Below are 25,408 nucleotides of genomic sequence, written 5' to 3'. Positions count from 1 at the left end.
ACATTAAACATTACATTCCATTTCTTAAAGTACAATCTCAAATAAATACAAATATGGACATTAAATGAAAATACCCAGCATTTAGACTGTTTTTTTTTTTTTTTAATCTAAAGCATCATATCTCCTTGGACATAGCCCCTTGATCGTTCCTTGGGTTTGTTTCCATTTTGTTTTGAGCCACTTCTCTGCTTTCTGCAGAACACATATCTGATTATTCTCCATGCAGGTGCTCTGGGTAGAGTTCAGTATTCCATTAATACCGAACAGTTCACATACAAATAGAGAGTTTAACCTTAGATATTTCCCCAAGGCCTGAAGAGGTTGAAACAAATATAAAGTGAACTAGAAGAGCTGGTGAAACAGTTAGCTGAAACTTTAAAGAGATTTTCCTCTCCCTGGGACTTCCTGGGATAGCTGTAATGTAACACAACTGCTTTAGCTCTTTGTAAGCTTTTACCGTCCCTCCCTGATGCAGGCTTCCTGACGTCCCTGGCTGTTCAAGTTATACACCACGTGGACACACAGGATGGACTGTGCTGGCCCATCGGGTTGCATCAATTGCTTCATAGATCCCTTTTCTGATTCCATTATCCTGTGACTGCCTGAGTAGCCCATTATTTTTTTCTATTAGAATCTCACACACAGAAATAAAAAGAATATATTGCTTCAAAAGAATTAAGATAAGAATTCAAGGGAAAAAACTAATTTTTAAGAGGAAAGAAAGACAACATGAAGTGTGGCAAAAGTATATAACGTGTCTAACCTAAGGAAATTTTATGTTAGTAATGATGACTTATTACACCAGTATTTATCAGGCAACTACTGTGTGCCAGGCACTGTGTTTGTTGCATGATGATGATGATAGTAATAGTAGCTAGTATTTGTTGATGACTTAATGAGTACTCAAATGAGATAGGCATGGGCCCTGCCCTCATGGGAACTTACAAGCTAATAGGAAAAGCAGACATTGCACAAATAATTCCAAGTTTTATCAATACTATGGCAGGGCATAATGGGAGAGCGTTGGCCTAATCTAGTCTAGGGGTCAGTGAAAGCTTCTCTGGTAAAGCAATATTTAAGAGTGAGCTACACAAAGGAAAGGTGGGGTTGAGGAGAAAAAGAGCATTCCAGGCAGAGTGAAGACTATGGGCAAGAGCTCTGGTCAAGCAAAAAGTGTATGTTGGAAGAACTGAGAGAACTGCTAAAGCTTAGAGGACCAGGAGGAGAGTGGGGAGATGAGGCTGGACAGAAGAAAGCAGAGCAAGGTCATGCTGAATCATGGAGTTCCCATGAGAAGGCCACATTTATCCCAAGGCCAATGGGGAGCCACTGATAGGTGTTAAGCAAATGAGTGAATGATTAGCTTTGGGCTCCAAGATTACTCTGACTGGAATGGAGGGGAAGAGAGGAAGTATGCAGAGGGCAGAAATGATGGTGACTTGGACCAAAGAGGTTGGCAGTGTTTCTCCAGCGTAGAGTGGGGTCCCTGTCAGGCTAATAAAATACTTCTTCCCATTGGAGTTTGGTTATTTGTGTTAGTGTTGAAGGAAATTTCCCTTCTCAAAACCTCAAAACTGTTCCCTTCACAGGCATCAGAGCCATGGCCATGAGCAAAAGGCAAACTGAAAGGCGTGGAAAAGAAGAAACACAAAGGGCTAGTTCTCCACTGGAATATGAGCCTGGATCTGCTGGTTCATGACTCCATCCCATGACATAGGAAGGAATGAAGTACTAATGCACTCAGCAGAGAAAAGAGCATCAGGGTTTGCCTAGAAATAGTTCAAAGGCCATAAAACTACTGTCCCAGAATAATGTGAGAAAATGGGCTTCTTTTTTTTAAGATTTATTTATTTATTTGAGAGAGAGAGAGAGCACGAGCGAGGGGAGGGGCAGAGGGGAGAGAGAGAGAGGATCCTCAAGCAGGCTCCCCGCTGAGCCTGATGCGGGGCTCAATCCCAGGACCTTGAGGTCATGACCTGAGCTGAAATCAAGAGCCAGCCACTCAACGGACTGAGCCCCCCACGTGCCCTGAGGGAACGGACTTCTAAAAGGGGTTCTTTTCATATATAAGACAAAAGTATTTTAATTACTGGTCTAAGATCCCTATACCCTAAAAGGAGGGTTCATTTCAAAAGCCAGAGCTGTAAGCTAAATTGTTACCTCCTTTTGTGCTAAGTGGGATGACAAAGCCCTCACTTCCCTCTGGGTTCAAAGAATAGTTATCGATCATTTGTAAAGCATTTTAATTGAACAACTACACGATAAAAGGCCTTGGAATACAGTGGTTCATAACATGTTCATCACACACAGCTTCCAGTCCAGTGAAGAAACTGAAAGTCTAGACATTAAGCTGTTACACAATTAAATTTAAGAAGTGCAGGGACACCTGTGTGGCTCAGTCAGTTAAGTGCATCTGACTCGTGATTTTGGCTCAGGTCATGATCTCTCAGGGTCATGAGATCAAGCCCCGCATCGGGCTCGGTGCTGGGCATGGAGCCTGCTTGAGGTTCTCTCTCTCCCTCTCCCTCTGCCCCTCCTGCCCAACTGATGCAAGTGCTCTCTCTCTGTAAAAAAAAATTTAGCAAGTGCAACTGTGATAGGTTCTAGCAAAGAAAATTATGTGTACTGTGAAGGCTTATGGAAGGAGGGTGCCGCACAGACAGCAAGTTAGGGAAGTGCTGAAAGCTGAGAGAAGTCAGGTGGGTGGAGAGAGAATAAGACAAGTGTAAAGTGAGTTAATTTGGCAAACACATATAGCACACCTGTCAGGTGCCAAGTGTCATACAGGTCTCTGATATGCAAATAATTCAGTCTGCATATTGGGAAAAAGAACATGGGCTGAGTCTTGCTAATTACTAACTGTGAGAATTTGTCACTTTAACTACCCAAACCTCAGCATCTTAATCTGTAAAACATGAAAATATCTATCTTGCAGGATTATTGTGGGAATTAAAAATATTTAAGGCCCTTAGCTCACTGCCAGACACATAAGTAGCAAGTTTTGTAATGACCATACCAAGAGTCAGTATAACATAGTATCAGAAGTGATGTTCACAGTGTTCAAAAACTCACTATTTTCCATCAGACTGCCTGGGTTCAAATCCCAGGTCCACCATTTACTAGCTCTAGAACTTTGGGCAAATGACAAACTTTCTGATCTTTAGTTTCTTCATCTATAAAATGAAGATAATAGAAATACCTCCTAAGTTTCTTGGGAGGATCAAAGAGGTAATGCATGAGAAGTGTGAAATATGGTTACATAAATAGCTACACTACATATTATGTACATGCAAGATACTGTACCAGCACAATAAATAAGCAGTAAATTGTTTTTGTTTTTATTCAAGATAGGAGAGTGAAGCGAGATAAGACCAGAGATTTCAAAGACCAAGTCTTGATCTTGGCCTTAAAAAATGAGTAGGTGTTGGGGCACCTGGGTGGCTCAGTCGTTAAGCGTCTGCCTTCGGCTCAGGTCATGATCCCAGGGTCCTGGGATCGAGCCCCGCATCGGGCTCCCTGCTCGGCGGGAAGCCTGCTTCTCCCTCTCCCACCCCCCCTGCTTGTGTTCCCTCTCTCGCTGTGTCTCTCTCTGTCAAATAAATAAATAAAATCTTTAAAAAAAAAAAAAGAGTAAGTGTTGGGCAGACAGAATGCTGTTAGATTTGTGTGGGCTGAAATTTGCTACTGTGAGAATGCTAAGGGGGGCCTAAGGCATAAGGTGAATATTTTAAAAGACTAATGAGTTTATTCTAATAAACATCTTCTCTCCAGTTGCTTCCATGAGCTGCAAGGCAGGGTGATGTGGTTGATAATAACATGAGTTTTGGAATCAGATAGACTTCAGTTCTAATTCAGTCTCTACTACTTCTGTATGATCTTATGCCAGTTACTTTACTTCTCTGAGCTTCAGTCCACTAATCTTTAAAAAGGAAGTAATAACAGTGTCCTCTTCATGAAGCTAATATGAGGAATAAACAAGATAATGCATGTAAAGCACTAAATACCATGTCTGGCACATAATAAATACTCAGTAAATGTTAGCTATTGTTATTATTGTTGATGCCTCATTGAGGTTATGCTGGCACAGAACATTAGAATTTATTCAGTGTATGGAACAATTACATTAAACACAAGATTATGCCTAATCACCTACTCAACCGTGGCATCTCCAAAATACACCATAGACAACCAGGTAGTGAGTTCCTATGTGGCAATGATTGCAGGGAATTTACCTTTGTGGCCCCAGTAACTTTGAAAGTTGTACAAAGTAGGCCCTCAATAAATGTTGAATAAATTAGTGAGGGATTTGCTTTGCTGTTCATAAAATAAACTTTTTTCTATTTATAAACATGAGACATGTTTCTGTAAATCTGTAAATAAGTAAGTACACCTGTCATTTCACCACCAATGGGACAATCATTGTTAATATCTTGATACATCTTCTTCCAAGGGGTCTGTGTGTGTGTGTGAGACATATATGTTGGGGATCATAACATTTAAAGTAACTATATAGATATTTAATTTGATCATAACATAAAAAAGCTTTTTCTCCATTTGTCATACAAACATTTGCCTTGTTTTATTAAATATGCTTCAAAACATGATTTAGACATTGCATAATATTCTATAAGGATGTGCCATGTAATTTATTTATTAATTATTATCAACTTATTGCCATATTGTTAGATTTTTGACAAAACTAACTCATCTTAAATATAAGTTGTTACCATATTCAGCAAGTTCTTCACCTTTTGGAGTTCTGAACAACTTGAAAACCTAATTATTAAAAAATGAAACTGTACTATTTTCCTCATAGAAGACAATTACAGGGGCGCCTGGGTGGCTCAGTCGTTAAGCGTCTGCCTTCGGCTCGGGTCATGGTCCCAGGGTCCTGGGATCGAGCCCCGCATCGGGCTCCCTGCTCTGCGGGAAGCCGGCTTCTCCCTCTCCCACTCCCCCTGCTTGTGTTCCCTCTCTCTCTGTGTCTCTCTCTGTCAAATAAATTTAAAAAAAAAAAAAAGAAGAAGACAATTACAAACATAGTTACATAAAATGCTGCCTACAATTTCAGGAGCTTTATAAACTTCACAAAGCCCATCCATGGATTCCTGTCCCAGGACTTCAAGTCAGAAGCAATGACATCAAATCTGTTAACATGAAGTAGAACAAAGAAGTGCAGGAAATCTAATGTGACAATTGTGGAGAAGTTGCCTCTCTAAAATACTCCTGACTACAGGATATTCAACTCTCTTTATAACACAGCCCAATCCCAATTCATTCTTATATTGGAAATAATGTTAAGTCTAGATGCTACATTAACACTTCTGTACACCTTTCACAAATAATAATGTTGCATGTGTTATATCTTTATTTAATCATTTAGTGACAGAAAGGCTCTGCAGAGCACATGTGCTACTTCTCACTGCAAGGTCCTATACCCTGGAGAACTATAGTAGTGGGTTCTACCCTGGAGAACTATAGTAGTGGGTCTACCCCTACCTCCTCTGTGGCTCCTAAGTGCCTTATATCCCATTCCATTTGGGCAAATATGTAGCATGACTCAGCACTGGAAAATACAGTTACAGTTATCTAAAGGAAAGAGATAATTTCATAATTACACCAAAAATAAATTCAACAAACTTAAAATATAGCATAAAATGGATAAACATAAAAGGGATGTATTCACTACTTTGGGTCAGGTGTGTTTCAGTCTCAAGATACAGGGTTTTAACTTGGTCTTTGTGTAGTTCTAACCAAGGAGAAGCACAGCCTTTAATTTATTGTCTTTATACTTTCTCCAATATGCAATTTATAATAATGAGGCTGGTTCTGCATGCCAATTTATAGTGTCTATAAAGAATTCTGATAAGTTTCAGCATAAAGCAGAAAACTGTTTTATGTTTGTTGTTTCCATACATTTGCTTCTGAAGATGGAACAATTACTTATGTGAAAACTGGGGTATGAAAGAGTATGTCCATGTCTGTACATTTCTGTGTAGGTGTTTATATCGCTGTGTGTTTGAAAAGTTCTAAATCACTAATCAAGTCCAAAGAGTGATGGAAGAGATAATTTTTGAAAACAATCCTAAGAATAATTTGTATTAAAGACATTTCTTTCTCCCTCATAGCTACATCATCCCTCTCAAGGCTTCCGCTTTGGAACTGTCCGGGAAAGCAGTGCTGAAGATTATGTGAGGCAAAGCTTCCCAGAGATGCATGAGTATATGAGAAGGTACAATGTACCAGCCACCCCTGATGGAGTGGAGTATCTGAAGTGAGTGTCAACCTCTTGGGTCCAGAAAGTTCTCACCGAGAGAGAAGTCTTAGCTACTGTATTTGTTGGTTTTTTAAAATGACAGCTAAGTATACCCACTGTGTGTTCAGTAATACCTCACACTGTGTGAGAGCGAGAAGGCAGTATGGAATAGTGTGCATTTAATTATGTGACCTAGATTACTAGTTACCTGCATCGTCCCCAGTTGGCAGTAGCTTTGCTCAAAGTGCCCGTGGGGGCATTAGTGTAGCAGATGGTGGGGGAAGTAAATGTTGGCTTGACATCACTTGAGAAAACAATGGTGCTGAAATGATCAAACACTCAGGGAATGTGGCCAAAGGATAAAGTGTCCCAAAGCAGCCCTTTCCTTCACAGTGAATCTCTAAGCCCATGGACTGTCTCCTCTTGCCACAAAGAAATGGAATTTATCTTAGAGATTTCCTGTAGACGGGAAATAAGATAAAAGGCAATGATTCCCATGCCTGCATCCTTCTCATCAGAATTTATGAGAAGCAATCAAGAGCAATCACATTGCCATGGCAGATTATCAGAGCCTGTAATTCAGCAAAGCTAAATGCAAAGGAGGGTGGTGTAGTTATGGATCTGCTCATCTAGTCCGCCTGGGAGAAGAATAAGCACCACACCACAGTGTGAGGGTGAGCAGTCCTCTCCCTTGTGCCTGATAGTCCCAGGACAAGGACACATGGCCAAGCCCCCAATCCCTAAACTCATGCAGCCCCAGGACTCTGGTTTTATCTATGGCCAACCACAGTAATCTTCCCAATGGACAGAAGGACTTGCCACCTCAAATTCTCTTTTAGGGGAGAAGGGAAACAAATAAATAATTGTATGAGATGTAAGAGCTAATATGTTTCTGAAGAGCTCTGGTGACAGGACCCTAATACTCCTTACGGACTTTTATAGAGTCTAGAGAGGAAGGCTTGTGCTCTCAGATTTGCAAAGTTATGTAGGATGAAATGCTACTTTTGCACTATGAAATGGCACTTTTGGTTTTGCAAGAACATTAAAATGTTAGAGTCCTTCTCTAACAGAGTTGAGTGCTCCTTTGCCTTCCAGCTCCTCTTCTGTATTCTCTTCTTCAGTCAAATTCACGGCTGAGAGAGAGAAGAAGATGTCAGGGGGATGGCAATGGCTCCCCGCTAGATAGTAATCGCTGACAAAGCGGGCCTTTCTGGCAGTGTGAAAAGAGCGAGATGCACCACTACTGTGGTAGTCCCCGGTTCCACTCCACTCAGGGTATTCATTTATTCTGGAGGCTTCACCTGAGAAGGGTCCAATACTCCGGGTTGTCCCCACTCTAGCCTGGAGAGATGGAGTCGTTAGAAAAGCAGGCACCAGTGAAGAAGCTGAGACCTTAAGGAAGCAACTTGTCCACGGTAATATAACCAGCAAGTGGCAGAGTCAGGACTAGAACCAGGTCTCTAGAGTCCATTTGCTGTTGCAGGACAGTCTAGGAACCACAACAGAAAAGTAGGTCTTTGATGTTCAAAGAATAGTCTATGTTCCAGCAGCATCCACGTTCCCGTTAGCACTTGGGAGTTTGTGAGAAATGCAGACTGCCAGGCCCCATCCCAGAGACTGCATGCTCTCCAGGTGATTCGCTGGTGGAGGTGACATTGGAATATGGGCAGAACTTACCATTCATGCCCTCTTGACTTCTTGTCTTTGGGCTTCTCTCTCCATGTTTGGTCCCAGTCACTGCCTATGCTCTTAGCCACCACTCCAAGAAACCACAGTCCCTATTATCCCCCTGATATCCCAGAGCCCTAACCTGCCGAACACACCTCCAGAGTCACTTATGAGCATATGTATTAGGGTGGCATATGTATTATTTTGTGGCATATGTATGATTAAATGAATTCTCAAAAAGGCAGAGCATGATTCCATAGTGGGAGAAACACCTGGGGAACCTGCCAACTGGAAGGATGATTCAACTAGTCTAGAAGCTGCTTATACCTGGATCACACCCATCCACTTCCTCACCAGTGATTCAGGGCCCCATGGGAGTCTGTGAGCTAATTGCTTCTTGCCTTCCTATGCAAGAAAGACCTGTCATAACTAACTTCACTTTGCAGTCCAAAATCAGGAGTAATTATTTAAGGATATCACTGAAACTGGACCTCAGTAATTATTGCTTAGAAAAACTGAACCCTGATTTTTTATATTGCCATTGCTACTTCAAATATTTGCGGGGTACTGGTAAACGGTGACTAGTTGCTGTGTAGCTCCCAAGGTACATTTTGTTACTGTGGCAGTAAAACTTTTATTGGAGAAACATCTTTCAGCTTGATTTTTATTTTATTGCCAAGATTCCATTAAGCTTCCTCATCATCAGCTCCTAGGAGACAGTTCACATCCTCAACCCTTTCTGAAGCTTCCCACAGCTGTGGAGCTGGGAGATGTTTTTTATTTTGGTTAAAGTTAAACACAGATCTCATTATGACTTCCATCCAATACCCCTGGAAAAGGGAATGCATTTTGAATAGGCTGGAAGAGTAGAAAGAAGAAGCAATGGTCACTGGCATCAAGAAAAGGGAAGTTGGCCTATTTACTCTGTGTCAGTGTATGGCCCAGACAAAGCCATCCATGTAAATATGTACTTCCTTCGGACTGATGATGAGGTGTCTAAGTGTGTCTTTCTTTTTTAGATTTTTGATGGGCCCTAGCCTTGTTCTATTCTGAGTTTAAGGCCACTCCACTCTATGAATTCCAATAGACTCATTTTTGGCTCTGAGACAGGAATGACTGAGTCTAGATGGAATAGAGAAGAGTTGTTCTCTTTGCCAAGATGTTTGGACAGTCCTGAGGTCAGAAAGCCTTTCTTAAATGGATGTATATCCTACACCTTTCCAAAAAGGATTTGAGGTGGCTGAAAACAAGAGTCATTGCATACAGCTTAAACGGTTCCTTTTAAAACGCCCCCTTCCTTGCCTCCTTTGTAATTGGGAACTCTGCCGGTGCTGAGACATACCTTCCTCTAGACCGTTTCTGTGCCTACATTTAAAAAATGGGGAGAACACATGAAGGATGCACAAGGCATCTGTTGGCATCTTGAGCCCAGTCCACATCTGATTCACTGATAACAAGCCAGGGACACCTACCTTAAATGATTCCTGCCTGAATTGCCTCCTAGGATGGGAGTGAAACATGAATCTCTGGAGATATATTAATAGAGCAGATCACTAAGATCTATTACCTATGCTTCCCCCTCCAGGTAATGAATGCTAGCCCATGGATATAAAGAGACCTCTCAACTCCCTTTTCCCCCGGACTGCTAGATCTCATATTTGTATTTCCTTATTATGTATTCCTAAATATGAAATGATACCTGATTGCTGAAGAATATGATAGTGATCATGACAGAAAGAAATAAAAATTTCCACATATTGATTAATGAGATCACATGACTCCCACACTTACTAGCTATGTAACCTGGATCCAGTTACTTTGACTCTTGAAGCCTCAATTTCCTCATCTGCTAAAATGGGATAATACCAATACCACCCACCTCACAGCCATTATGAGTGATACAGTGTGTGGAGAACAATCAATACTGTGCCTCGCACAAACGAGTCACTCAGTTAAAGTAAGAGAAATGAACCTTCCCATTCAATTCAGTCACTCTGGGTTTATTGTTGGATTTAGAAGTAATAAAAGGAATTGGTAGATAAACTCATTGGAAAGATGTCATGCTGTCTTAGAAGAGTGTCTGTTTCCCCTGGTCTATTCTCCATGGGTCAGTGAGATGTCAACAAGGCTGAGTCAGCAGCTACCTAGCTTGGGCTGCCCTTTCTTTCCAGGTTTCTGTCCCCTAAACAAAAGCCAGCTGTCAACCTCCTGTCTATTAATGAATCATTTTTCTCTTTTCTTCTCTTGGTCTTAAATATAGGAATGATCCAGAGAAACTAGATGCCTTCATCATGGACAAAGCCCTTCTGGATTATGAAGTGTCAGTAGATGCTGACTGCAAACTTCTAACCGTGGGGAAGCCATTTGCTATAGAAGGTATGAGCCAGTCACTCTTGATTCACTTTAACTCAGGATATGCTCAGTTTGCCAACCAAGCAAGTCATAAATGCCAGAGTCAGAGCAAAAAGCTATTCATCTTCCCTTGTTTTCATCTTCAACTCATAAGCACTTAGCTATTAAGTTGCTGAAGCTAGGAATTTATTTTTCACCTACTCCATAAAAATTTATTTATCCAATTGTTTGAAAAACAACAACAAACATTGTTGTTACCCAGATGATGTTGCCTCAGATATCTGAGAATAGTGCATAGTATAACAAATGGGGAGTCCAATTTTGATTTAATCTGTATTTTCTAATTCCTGTGATGAATCTGATGCAAAAACTAGAATGATCGCATTCTACAACTGGAAGGACCTCAATGTTGATCTAAGCCAATCTACTCCATTTATCCACAAGAAAGCCCAGGGACATTACGTCATTTTTTCATAATCACAATTAAATGATAATACTGGAATTAGAATCCAAATCTCATGGTTCCTAAATAAATGTTTTTTCCACTAGGTGGGAAAACAATAGAAAAAGAAATCTCCTTCTGTATCTTAGTAACCTTTAAGAGTCCTAAACAAAACCTTGTTTGGGATTTCAGGTTTGCCTTTCTCCCCTGCTGACAGCAAATTTTTGCTCCCAACTTGATCAACCAATCAATCAAACTTCAGGGCCAAAGAAGGATTGCTTTGTCAGTTGCTCCTTTCATTCTGGACAACAGTTGATATATGGAGCTGATAGTTTGAACCAGCAAATTTCACATCTCCCAATTCCCAGCTTCCCTTCTCTGACAGTACATGCTGGCTCTCAAGATAGCTGTGCTCACTTGTCAGAAAACACTTTGACTTGAAACAATCCCATGAGGGTGCCCAAGTCCTATTTCCAGAAAACTCTGCTTTTCCTTATGTTAACTAGTGTATCAAAACTATTCTGATTTCAGTTTCCCAGCCACAGTTGGTCTCTGTCTCCCCTAAACATATCAGCAAATTTTTTACTTCAGTCTTTGTTTTTATGATGAATGAGAATGTAAGAGCTGATGTTCTTTCTTTGAGCCTCTCCTAAGAGAAATCAATCTTCTCTCCAGGCAAAGTGACCTCCACCTGAACCAGGGATAGAACTCAGGATGAGAGAGATTTAGTGGTAGTTGTCTTCTATTAAAACTACAATCTGAGGGCTCCTGGGTGGCTCAGTCGTTAAGCGTCTGCCTTCGGCTCAGGTCATGATCCCAGGGTCCTGGGATCGAGTCCCACATCGGGCTCCCTGCTCAGCGGGAAGCCTGCTTCTCCCTCTCCCACTCCCCCTGCTTGTATTCCTGCTCTCGCTCGCTCTCTGTCAAATAAATAAATAAAATCTTTAAAAATAAATAAATAAATAAATAAATAAAACTACAATCTGAGATAGAAAAGTCTAAAAAAAAAAAAAAAGAAGACAAAGAAGGCAAGAAAACCAAAAGGACATTTATCATATAACCCCATTTTGATGTAACAATGGAAAAATTCCCATTTTTTTTGTGGCATCTGGGGATCTGGAAAGGATGTTACATTTTTTTTCTGTCCTAGATGTACTGGGTAATTGAGGTCCCTTCTGCCTTTAGCAGCTACTAACAATGAATCATTTGTAGCGGGCATAAGAATGAGGGACTCCATTCTCCACCTTTGTCTTCAGGGGGCAACCCTATCTTGTCAAAAGACAGTGGTGAGATGGCTTGTTTGCCTCTGCTAGACCCCAGTGCCAGATGCCACACAGTTAACTCCCCACTAGTTTCCTGTTTACATTTCCATCTGTGCTCCTGAGACTGAGTGTCTTACGGTTCCCATCATCCCCACACACCACGTTGTTTTCAAAGGGGATAAGCACAAAGCGGTGCATGAAAGAGCTCTTCGGCAAGAGAACAGAAAGACCACCGATTTGAATAGAAAGCATTCCCCTCATTGTTGGTTTATTCAAAAAAAAAAAAAAACCACTGCTGGTTTATTCTGGGTGAGGTGCAAATCAGAAAATTTAATTCAGTACTGCCCCTGCCACCAAGTTCACAGCCTGAAAACAGAACTTGGTGAAACACAAAGGGAGGATACTTACAAGTTACAAACAGCAATGTGATAGAGATACCAGCAAAAGTCTTGATCACTGCTTTTTAAAAAAAAATGTTAATCTCATAAATTTTTAGGGAATATTTCTCTCGATGAAATTTTTGAAAATATCATATGCTTTGACAACATTTATGTTTCTTGAACTTATAAAAATGTGGACTTATTAATTAATCAGACTTTAGAGGCATAAAAATGTCATGAAAGCAATTTACGAACAATTCTTACCCTTTTAGCTTACAGGAATGTTTTATAGATGTATCTGTATCCCTGTGTAATAACAGTTATGTAATAGATGGTGTATTACCTATTATGTAACTCATGAGGTTAAATTTGAAATAAGTATCTAATTCACAGACTGATGCATGATGCAGTTCATCAAGGGACCCTGATAACTGCATATACTTTCCCAGGTGCTTCCCTGGCTTCAGGAACTTAGGAGGGAAGGGCGAGTCCATTGATTGCTTCAGGTTGAATGTACATTCACTTTATATAGTATTGATATCACACCAGCTCCTTGTGACAACTGCTCACCCATCCCAACTCCACCATTCTGCATTTATTTAGGCTTAAAAGGTAAAGGTGGGGCCAGTGTGAGCCAGTGGCTCCACTTTGAGTTTGAAACCTTTTCCTGAGGACTCAGCACAGCAAACCAAAACTCTTCAGAATTCAGAAGCCTGTGGAAAGTCTTTTATCATGTTAAATACCATCCACCAGGGACACAAAGACGTATAGTGTGCTCTGGAAAAAAAGAAAGTGTTGAGACGCCTGGGTGGCTCAGATGGTTAAGCGTCTGCCTTCGGCTCAGGTCATGATCCCAGAGTCCTGGGATCGAGTCCCGTATCGGGCTCCCTGCTAGGCGGGGAACCTGCTTCTCCCTCTGCCGCTGCCTCTCTCTATCTCTCTCCGACTCTCATGAATAAAACAAACAAACAAACAAATTAAAAAAAAAAAGTGTTAAGATAAATGAATACGTGTCCCAAATTTATGCATTGGAGTTAGCTGACAATAAAGGTCAAACGGGAAGAAAGAGTAATGGAACAGCACGGTAATGATTTGTGACCTTTCTGCCAAAGATCTTTGCCTGTTTTTTGAGTTTGTTCTTTTACTTGCTTCCCACTAATTATTTAATACAGTGCTTGGAGCACTGGCTCTAGAGTCCAAGCGCTTGGGTGAGAATAGAGTTGCTGTTACTCACTATGCCCCATGGGACAAGTCATTTTATCTGTTCTTCGGGCCCCTCATCTGCATAATGGGTCTATGACTACCAATCTAGAGTGGAGTTGTGAAGGTTAAGTGAAATAATGCATGTGAAGCATGGACAAGCACAGAGTGCCCAGTAAATTATTGTTATTATTCAGTATATTGAATTAATAGACTGAGACTGATTCCCCAGAAAATTATCCTAGGATAGATAGCCCTCACATATCTCAGCTTCTCCCACACACTTCTCTTCCACTCTCATGTGGTGGGGGTAAGGGAAACCCATTTTTAAAGTCTACTCTACAGTTGGGGCTATTACAATATGTTCTCAACCATTGCCCCAGAGTAGCTAAATGTGGTATTCCAAGGACAAACAGCAAAAATGAATTAATCTTTCTTTCCTGAAGCCTTTTTAACCCTATCTAAGATCTCATTTTCAAAATATCTATTACCCAACTACCTTTCAGGAAGATTCTTTTAGTCTATGAATTTCTAACTAGCCAAAATATATTTCCCCCACTCTTAGCTGAGTAAAGCTGATTTATCCATGGGGAAAAGATCAGGATTCTGTTCTGAAAATTGTTCTCTTGGGCTATTAAGCTGTATCCAATTTCCAGGGTGCCTGATGCCTTCATCTTTAGGGTTGAAGGATTCCATTTTGCTTCATCCATCAACCACAAAATAGTCAACCTCGTCTTTATTGCAAAGCCACGTTTCTAATGATAATGAAAGCAACTCAGGCTGCTAGGTTGAGTCAGCAATTTAAAAATAAGAATTCTTTGACCAATGAACACAATCAAATTTGAAAAGCAACCAATAAAGAGAGGACAGAAATGAAACCTTCGAAGTTTTACTATTTTATGTTTCTGAATAAAATGGATTTTTATGTCTTTTAACAAATACCTCATCTAATCACCACATAAATTTTTTTCCTGTGAGAAATTTCTCCCCTGGTTCTATATGCATAGTTTGTTTTAATTAGCTCATAATAACTATTATTGACGCTAATAATCATTTAAATGTCAATACTTAATATATGTATTAAAATAGAGAATTTAAAAGGACAGTAATCTATTTTTAGCAGTCAATTGCAAATTAACCTTGACGTGGTGGAGTAGAGTGATTTAATATTTATTATTTCCTATGTAGCAATTTTTTATAAATGTCCCTGCAACTTCAACATCGCTTTTTCCCTAAGGCATTTTTAATACTTTTGTTGTAGTGCCAAAAATTCTATTCTTAGAATTATATAGATTTATCATAAGTATTAATTCCAGCTTTTTAAACTTTGCATCACATATTTCTGTCTCATCTACCCCAAATGCCACTATCAAGAATCAATCTAAGATGCCTCCTCTCATCCTCCCATCGGGTAGCAAGTTCTCATTCCTCTGAACTCCATAAAGTTGTATCCATCCTCCTCATTGCATCTGGTTTTCATATTTGACCTTTATTGAATTTATGTATCATCTGTCTTGTTTTCCAGAAAAGTACTGTAACTTTCTCCCATGTTGTCTAGTTATTTATGTCTGCCTCATCGCCCCCATAGCTTCATAAGGATAGAATTGGTGTCTGAGTTAACTTGGAAACCTCTAGAGCCCTCGGCGAGGTATCTGGCACAGAATAAGCATTCAACACATGTTTGTGGAATTAATGAATGGATGAATAGGTGTGCAATAAGTGCGTATCAAGTGAAAACATTTCTGCCATTATTACACTAAGCTGGGCTGGAATTGTTGGCTTTGAGACAATTTTTAGAAGAAACAGTATAGTCAGGGGGTGTCCTTGCTAGTTAATTTCTCTTCTATGTAACATCATGTACCAGGTAGGGCAGCACTTACAGTTTATTTCCACAACTTACTGAAAAGTTTATAAACAAAATCTGCCCATGAATAATATATATTTTGTCTGCTGAAAACCAACTGTCAGTTTAGATGATTGTGGTTTTTTTACTGAATTGCCTGGTTTGGGGAGATTACATCAACATGATTTCAGTGATAGAGCCTGTGTTGGAGGGGAGGAAATAGGCCAAGTATTCCCTTGTCTTGGTCACATGCTACTCTGGACACAGTGGAAAGAGAATTGGTTTTAGACTCAAACAGACGTACTTTCAAATGCTAGCTTTGCCACCTACGAGCTCATGACCTTGGGCAGTTTATTATTCACTCTTTAAGTCCTAAAGCAATACATATCACGCTTAAGTTCTTATAGGGATTAGACACGTATGGAATATTATCTGGTACACAGTAGGACTCAATATATTCTAGTTCTTGTTATTAAATTTCCAGAGTGATTTAACTCAACTACATACCACAGTCTAGTCTACAATCTTAGTCTAGTGCATGATCTACAAAATGGGATAAGGTACATACAAAGTTTATTATAGTGCATAGTATTTGGTAATCTCTCAATACATATCAGAAATTGTTGTTGAAAATTATTGCCTCAGGGGGGAAATACAGTAATATTCAGCAAACCTGGTCTAGTTATCCTGAAGATCAACCCACTTCCATCAGATAGTTCCAAGTCCTCCTACTATATGTTATATATGCCCCAGTTCTCTCTCATGGCATTTATCTCACTTGTAATGAAATAATCATTACATAGTGCAATAATAGCTATCTCCCTAATAGCGTATACACTCAATGATGGCAGGGCCTGTATCTGTCTTGCTCACTGCTAAATCCTGATCGCTTAACACAGTGCCTAGTCACTCAGTAAATATTTGTTGAATGAGTGAGTGATGAATGCATGAGTCAGTAAGTCATTGAATATTATTATACACATGACTAGTGTTGTGCTGACATGTAAATAAGTACTGAAAGAATGAACTTGCAGCTGAGTTGTCAATAGCATTCATTATAATAAAAGTTTCTAAAGAAAACTGCTTACTTCCTTATGGTTAGTTACCCATTATAAAAAATGTTATTTAATGATAACATCAGCAGAAGAACAGGCTGCCTATGTAAAGTCTTTTATTGTTGGTCTTGCTTTTCAAGCCAAAACTACTAGGAACAAAGTAGGCACTCAAAATAGCTCTTTGAATGGAAAATTCTAATCATGCTCTTGACATTGTCATCACTTTCCTGACTTGCCATTGTTAGGGAACAAACAAAATTATCAGGGGGAAAAAAAACCATACAGCTCTTTAAAACTCAAAGATGTTTTCTGTGTTATTTATTTCTTCTCTTTTATTGGTTATAAACACATCTCAAGCCTCATTTTTTTAAAAAAGGATTTGTGTATACGCAATAAAAAAACGGAACAAAAACTAATGTCCTTGGAAATAAATTGTAAGATAGAATAATTATAGCAAGTATTTGTTTTTATGAAGTATCTTTGAATTCTTGACAGCCTTTTAGTCTTTATCAGTGAAAAAAGAATGAGCTATACTCTTAATTTATCTTCCTCAATCACCCTGAGGGCAAAATGTCTTTTTTTGACTATGCTGTCCAATAGCTAAAGACAAAATGTAGTTAATTAGCTCTTTCACATGGCTCATCAAAGAGCTTAACAGTGAATTAACAGTTTGGGAAGGAAGTAAAGCCACATAGAGCGAGGATACATAGTCCAAGCTGATTAATTAAACTCTGACAACACATTACATCCACCTTTGTGCTCCTCCGTCATCCTTTCCCCTGCCTCTCTTGCCTTAAATAACCACTGTCCTGGATATTTGGCTTATTAGTTCCTTGCTTTTCTTCTAACTGTACTTCTGCCACATACATATGAATTCCTAAAAATATACTATTTTGTTTTGAATATGTTTACATTTACACAATGGATTCATGCTGTAATCTTCTGGGACTGATCTTTTTTACTCAGTATTGCTTGGAGTCATCTATATTATCCTATGTAGTTCTAATTCATATGTTTCACACTATATACTATTCCAATTATGTAATATTCCACAATTTATTTACCCATTCTCTTGTCAAAGAACATTTGGGTTGTTCCCAAATTTTTACTATTATGAACAGTGCCTCTAAGAACATTCTGGTACATATCTCCTGGTGTGGTTGTAGAGGAGCTCTTTAGAAATGTACTTAAAATTATTGGTCTTAGAGCATATGAATGCTCAACTATACAAAATAATAGCAAACTATTTTGGAGCACCTGGGTGGCTCAGATAGTTCAGTGTCTGCCTTCAGGTCAGACATGATCCCAGGTTCCTGGGATCGAGCCCTGCGTCGGGCTCCTTGCTCAGCGGACAGCCTGCTTCTCCCTCTCCCTGCTGTTCCCCCTGCTTGTGCTCTCTCTCTCCCTCTCTCTCTCTGTCAAATAAATAACTAAAATCTTTAAAAAAATAGCAAATTATTTTCCACAATGGTTATATTAATTTGTATTCGCAGAAGCAACATATAAGCGATCTTATGGACCTACATCTTCTCCAACGCTTGGTCTTACCAGACTCTTTGGGGGGGGGGGGCAGGGGGGACAAGTTTTTGTGGATGTTTTAATTCTCATGCTATACTGTATGTTCACATGGTCTCATTATTAAAAAACTGACAAAAGTATTGCTGGAATTTCATCTTCATTTCTTCATGTTGAATGAAATTCCAGCAATAAGAAATGAACAAAAGATTGGAGCTGAAGACCTTAAGTGCTTGCTTTTTGCCCATTGACCAGAAAAATAGAACTATCTGCATTATCTATGCAGCATGGGATTTTTGTTATTTTTACCTAAAGACGTCTCTTTTTGGTAATGACAAACGTGTTTAAAAAAAAAAAAATGCCTGGTTTTTCTCAATACACCTTTAAAGGTTTTTAAATTGTTTCATATCTGGTCAAGTTGAGATTTTTAAGAACCTCATTTTTAATTTGTAATAAAAGTTTACAACCTGATCTTTTTCAGAAAAGTCAACCAACGGCAAGCACCCATTAATAAAGGTCTTAAATAATAATAATTTTAAAAAACTGACAAAAGTAAAAGAGGGTGATGCATGACCAATGACTAGAGAATGTCATAAACCAGAGGTTATATTTAATCCAATTTTGTGTGTTGAAGGTTCAGAGGAGGGGTTCTAGGAGAGGTGCATAGGGAATCCTAGTCCTGGTAAAGTCTTCAAAGGTATCATCTCAAAATTATCTTGGAATGCAGTGTGCCACTGGAACACAGTGCACAGCCCATTTCTCTCCTTTCCAGATTCATCTCTTCTACTCAGAGAGGCAGCAGATGCATAGTCATCATACCTTGGACCTCTCTGAGTCCTTTGAAGGAAAGATGCTGAAAGCTTACCCTACCCTTGGTACCAGAGCTGATGACAATATCACACAAGTGTGGTGATGCCCCTTCGGCTCCTCTCAGACGAAAAGCTGATCTGAGATTATATTTTCTTCTAGGGTATGGTATTGGTCTCCCACCCAACTCTCCACTGACCTCCAATATATCCGAGCTCATCAGTCAATACAAGTCACATGGGTTTATGGATGTGTTGCATGACAAGTGGTACAAGGTGGTTCCCTGTGGGAAGAGAAGCTTTGCTGTCACTGAGGTAAGGAAAAAGTGCGGATCATGTTGATGCTTTGTATGGCTTTACCTTGAAGACTATGAAGAAATCCGGTTACATGTGTCCTGTGGTCAATAATCCAGGCTATTACATCTACTAGAACTCACCATGATATTTGCATTACTCCTAACTTCACTTGAAGAGCGCCTGTTCCGGTCGGAATTTTCAGTAAGACAAGTTCGTCTTCGATTAAAATGTGATGTTATTTTGATGAGTGAATGTCTGAATTTCCACTCTTTTTCTGTATGTTGTATCCACAAGCGCAGAAGAAACGCTGTTCAAAATACAGCAATAGTATCTGAGATTGTCATTAATAGTGTTTGGTTTAACTGTTAATTGCTGGACAGGATGTGGACTTCAGAATATCTTTCAAGATCTAATCAAAGCTAATTTCCCAGTGGTCCAACCATGAATCCTTTGTGGGTTTAGAAAAATAGACACACCTTATGGGTAATTCTTAGATTACTGGATCATAGATTTTTTAAACTGAAAACAATCAATACCGTTCTTTTACATTTGAGAAGCTAATACCTAGAGAGCCTAAGTGATTTGCCCAAGGCACACAAATAGTCAGAATCTACATCTTTCTATTGCAGTGCTCTGCCTTTACAATGTAATTAGAAAGAAACCATCAAAGTAGATAATTGAGATAGGAGACTAAAAGATATAACAAGAACCATAGGTTCAGGTATTTAAGAGAGAAGCCAAATAAACTAGTAAAGGTCAGCCAGACATTAAAACAAACAAACAAACAACAACAACAAAAAAAACACACTACAGCCAACAACAATAATGACTTCAGATATCCTCTATTTTGGCAAATTTGTATTTCTACACAGACACTTCTGAGCTCCGGAACCATATGCCTGTCTTCCCGTTTGACATCCCCACTTGAATATCCTACAGGTATCTCACATTTAACTTGTCAAAAACTGAACCTTTGATCTTCTCTCCTAAAACTGCTTTTCCTCCTGTGCTTCACATCTTAGGTAATGATGCCTCCGTCCATTCAGTTACTCATTCCAGAAACTGCCAAGGATCCTTCATGCCTCCCACATCTCACCTTCTGCATCCATCAACAAGCCATACTTTTCCCTTCTATAAAATATGTCTCAAGTATGCCCATTTATTGCCATCTTCACTGTCATCGCTCTAGTTCAAGCCCTCATCCCTCATCTGGACCACTGCAAAAGTCTCCTAACTGCTCTCTGTTTTCATGCCTGCCTTTCTCCAATTTGTTTTCCACGCGGCAGATCACTCTTTTGCTTAGAAGTCTGCATTGGGCTGCCATGTGAATTAGGGAACAATCTGAAATGCAGAACATGGCCTACAGTGCCCTGTGGGACTTGAGCCTGCCTACATCTTCAGTCTCATCTCATGCCACGTTCCTCCTGACTCACTACAGCCCCACCACCATGGTCATTTAATTTATTTTTTAAAAGATGTATGTATTTATTTATTTATTTGAGAGAGAGAAAGAAAGAGTGCACGCAAGTGGAGGGAGGGGCAGGGGAAGAGGCTCTCAAGCAGACTCCACACTGAGCCCAGAGCCTGACGTGCGGCTTGATCTCATGACCCAGAGATCATGACTGGAGCCAAAACCAAGAGTCGGGTGCTCAACCAACTGAGCCACCCAGGAGTCCCCACAGTGGTCATTTTAGATAGAGACATGCCAGTAGCTTCCGTCTTGACATCTTGGCACATGCTGTTACATCCTTCTTCCCAAATACTCTTACCCCTGCCATTTACCAGCAAATGCCTCTCATTATAAACTCCCAGCTGAAATCTCACTTCTCCAGAGCCTGCCCATAATCCCTTTTCTAATCTGAATCATATCTTCCTTTTTAACCTCATATTATATCTCATTGAGAAGATAGTCATAGAGCAAAGATTTAAAGGAAGCAAAGAGGAAAATGGGGAATTAGGGAGCTAGCCTGTTCTGTTTCTTACCATGTGGCAAAAGCTGTATTGGGGAAATTAACTCGTTGGTTCCTTCTACAGCCCTGTTAGGCAGACATTTTTATCTGTATTTGGAGAGGTTTGCATGGCTTTTTCTAAAAGAAGTAAAATTGGTCTTATACTGGTCAGCTGAATTAAGTCAGCCAAGAAAGCAAACAAACCAGTTGCTTCAGTTGTACAAAGCAACAATCACTTGGTGTTTTCTACCGTTCGCTGTGACCATGGCTAACTCATGCCAAAATCTCCAAGTGATTCAAAGTCGACAGCAAGACGTTAGACATGACAAAAGGAGCTTCGCAGACATGTCCCCAGAGCCAGCCATATGGAATGATTTGCACCTCCTTGATCACACGCACACCTCTAGGCTGTTGTCATTTCAGAGGACCATCAGACGGGTATCAGCTGGAGGGACCATCTGACTCCACTGGACAAGCCTTTGAGGGTGCAGGGTTCTGCAGACTCAGAGAACCTAACTCCACTGGGCACATAGAGGGGAATGTCCTTTTGGAGACTAACATGAATCTATTTATTCGAGCCTGAAAAGAGCTACTACAAAGCATGATAAATTTGAAGCCATACATTTCTGAACTTGTATCCTGAATCTACCAATTAACCACTGAATGACTTAACTGCTATTAGGTCTGAGTTTCCTCATCCATGAATGAATATGATAAAACCTGTCTTGCTATTTTGTTTTGAGAAGAGGAGATCATTTTTGGAAAGACCTAGTAAGAAAACTGACACAGTAAGTAGTAAATAATGGAAGTGTTCATAGCTTCTCTCCCTCCATCAGGAGAATTGCCTGAGGTTCATAGATATCTTCAGCTATCTTCCTGCAGCTCTTTTTAGAAGTGAGGAAACCTTCCCCCAAGGACCCTCAGTGGATTTCCTCATGTGTCATTGGCCAAAATGGTGTCATCTGCCCTGCATAATCCAATCAATGTGAGGGGAATGAGATCATCATGATGGATTAGACCAGTCATGACTCATCCCCTTGGACTGAAGATGGGCCAGCTTCCCTTGAAATGCATGATCACATAGAGAAGACCTAAAGAAAAGCAGGATTCCCTTAGGAAGAAGGAGATGGGAGAATGGATGCTGAATAAGCAATCACCCACCTCTTCTACACCCACTCAATCGATGGAAAAAGTTGCTTCCTCTCATCCTACCCACTTCCATTCATCTATACAATCAGGTATTTGGATTTTATCATCTGCAAGAGCCCTCCCAGCTTTGATCCAGTGATGATGGTTTCCCTTTATATTATCCTGAGAGAAGAGTATTGATATTCTTTACAGTATAGCATCATGGTTGAAAACAGGGGCTTTGGAGACAGTTCTGGATTTGAACCCTTTAAGCTCTGTGTTATGTTACTTGGCCATTCTGAGCCTCATCTTCTGCAAATTGGGGGGACTTTATAGGATTGGGGTAAAAATTAAGTCAGATAATGCTTGTAAAATATTGAGCTTATGCCCAAATATGCTAACCACAAGGTCACTTACATTAAGGATTTTGAAGTTTCACCATAAATGTTCCAGGACTGTGTGGACTTATCAGTAATCTCAAACAAAACCAGATTAAGTGTGGACAAATAAGAAGACAGATTTTGAATAACAAATAATCAGCAGAAGCCAAACTCAGGGGAGGGGGATTTGGGGAAATCTGGATGTAGTGAGCCAGGAGTTGGATAAGAGACTGACATCAGGATCAAGTTATGGTTGTTAAGACAGCCCTGGGCCCACAGATCAGCTGAATTTGGAAGGGGAGAGAGGTAGGAGTGAAGAGAGTGGAAGAGATGTATATTCTTAATTAGAACCTCAGAGACCAAAATGAAAGAAGATTCTGTGTGTGTGGTGGTAAGAGAGCCACCCTGAGCCTCAGGGAACGTTCTGAACACACATGGAGCTATTCGTTCTGAAGAACGGTGCTCTGCACTATGGCAGCTCCTGGTTTATGCAATAACTACTCTATGATGAGACGCTGGTATGTCCTGGAGGGCACCTCTCCCAACAGGGGCTCTTGAGGAAGATGTTCCTCTGTTTATTTCTGACCTGACCTCCCATTTCCCAGATCAAGTCCCAGCCTATATATGTTGCCACAGAGTAATTGAACACCCTTGCCCTCCGAAAAAATATCCTAGTTTGGCTAATGAGTAATCTGGTCACCTAGTAACACGACATGAAAGATGCTTTTTCTTCCTATTTCTGGTAATTGGACATTAGTACTTTGTCCCCTGTGAGAACCTTGATTTATTCACCTCCCATCTCTTGGCAACCCCAGAGCTGTCTAGCTGCAGTCTCTCTGGAAGATAAACTCATGTTTTTGAATTCCAGGGCTTTATCCGGTCCCCAGAGTTGCCTAGAAAATTGCAGGTCCAGTTCTGCCGACCAGACTTCAGCGATTCTCAGAGGAATTTTAAATCGACCTCAGATGTTTCTCCATGGTCCTCCTAGCACAATTCTGCCTGTGCCCACAGCAGACTCATTGGCACTCAGTTCCACTGGGGAAAACATATGGCAGACTTTAAGTTCCTACATTTTCTTCTGATTCAGGGAAAAAAAAAAAATGTCATTTTTTGGTAAAGTCACGGAGTGAATTTAGAGTTCCAGAGCAACCGTTTTGTGAAATCTGTTATTTGCAAACCAGGAAAAGGAAGGTGGCAGATTACAGCTTAGCAAACTCCCAAGATTCTTCAAGAAATTAAGATCTATGATGATACCTTTTTTTTGAAAGTCTCTTTTAAATAATGGATCGAGTAAATAATTGGTTGAAACTTTCAACCAACTGCAAATAGCAAAGAAGGAGAGGAAATAGTGGTCTTGGCAGAGAATGGATAGCACACTCAAAGAGTCCGAGGAATTTCCAAGAAACCATTTGCAAAGGTATGGTTTAAGGAAACCAACAGAAAGAGTACATTTTCCCAGGGCAAGTAAAGTAGAAGAGCAATTACCACATCAGGCTCAAAGGAAAAAAGGGAGAGAGCCATTCCTAGAACCCGGGGGGAGGGGATAGCAGAGGGCTCTCTAACAGGAGCTGTAGTCTGACCAGAAACAAAGCCAACCTGCAGTGACCTGGCTGGGAGATGGCCAGAGAATAAATACCTGACCTCAGCTCCTCTAACCTCTTCATCTCCTACCATGGCCTTAGGTCAAGGGAGCCTGTCAGTGTGGTCCACAGAGGACCTCCCCAGGGCACAAAGCTGGATGGAGAAAGGTGGAGAGTGGGTCTGGAAGGGCAAAAGAATGTCCAGCACAAACCCTCACAGCGGATGAAGATGGGGGATGGGACTGCTAGAGGAATGTGCCCGCAGCCTGACCATCTGAGAATGTGTAGCTTCTGCACCCAAACACAGGTCCAGCCTGCAGGGAGATAGACAGCTCATGCCTTGCCTTGGTCAGAAAGAGAAGAGAAGTACAACCACCGGGACAACACTGATCTTGGAAGCCAGGCCACCCTGGCTCTACCATGACTATGAGGAGGCGCTTTATGTCCTTGGGAAGGTTACGTAACCTCTCTCAACTTCAGCTGAATCCGTATCTTGCTGGATTGTTACAGGGTTTTCTGCCTCTGAATCCAAGGGTCTCCTTGTTGAGTGCTGAGGTAAACAAATACATACTAAGCAGGAAGTTGAGCATTGCCATGAAAGGAGTTCCATCTCTAGAATTCAGAGGCCTTGATTACATGGTGTAAGGAAAAGGAGAAGTAAAGTTTGGAACAGTATAAAAGTAAATCATTGTACTTTTCAGTGTTTCTTAATATCAAGGAAAGTGCACGATAGGAAACTCTGCACCATTCCATCTCTGAGCTCATCCTCAACTTGACCTTCATTCCATCCTTTAAATTACTCCATCCATGGCCTCCCCAGTCCTGAACTTCATCTAATAAGGGATGGGACCACTGGGAAGGAATGAAGTGAGATGTCTGCTAAGCTCATTATTAATTTGTTTTTTAAAGCTGAAGTTAAATGGTTTGTTTTCAAGAGCACTGTAGAGGTGCAAATGTAAAAATAACCCATTTCAAAATTATCTACATCACAAAGTCATGAACACAAACTACTTAACCTCTCTAAGTTTCCTCTGCTCAATGGAGAGAACAATATTTGATGCTCCTGGCTTGGTGTAAGAAACAGAGATAATGTACATAAAAGTGCCTGACATCTACAAACGTAGGTGTTGAGTGAATGGTAGTTGTCATATTTGTCTTGACTCTGACATGAACCAACTGAGTGACCTTCAGCACATCCCTAAAGTTCTCTAAAGCTTGTTTCCTCACCTTAAGATTGAGCTGTGTAGCATGTTTGGCTTAGAGAATGCTGTAGTTCCCAGGCTGATATGACAGGT

The 25,408-nt window shown here is 40.4% G+C and overlaps 1 protein-coding gene across 1 annotated transcript in view; it reads left to right on the top strand.

The window, feature by feature from the left end:
* The window catches only part of GRIN3A (glutamate ionotropic receptor NMDA type subunit 3A), a 152,321-nt gene that overhangs the window by 97,901 nt on the left and 29,012 nt on the right, over positions 1-25,408 (top strand). Inside the window, exons 4-6 of the mRNA XM_021691386.1 lie at positions 6,129-6,274; positions 10,185-10,300; positions 18,943-19,094. Of these exons, the coding sequence (XP_021547061.1) occupies positions 6,129-6,274; positions 10,185-10,300; positions 18,943-19,094 (414 nt within the window). The remainder of the gene's footprint in view (positions 1-6,128; positions 6,275-10,184; positions 10,301-18,942; positions 19,095-25,408) is intronic.

Source organism: Neomonachus schauinslandi, chromosome 13, assembly GCF_002201575.2.
Source record: "Neomonachus schauinslandi chromosome 13, ASM220157v2, whole genome shotgun sequence".
Classification (NCBI taxonomy): domain Eukaryota; kingdom Metazoa; phylum Chordata; class Mammalia; order Carnivora; family Phocidae; genus Neomonachus; species Neomonachus schauinslandi.
The sequence above is the reverse complement of the archived record's forward strand: the minus strand, read 5'-3'. Positions and strand labels throughout refer to the sequence as shown.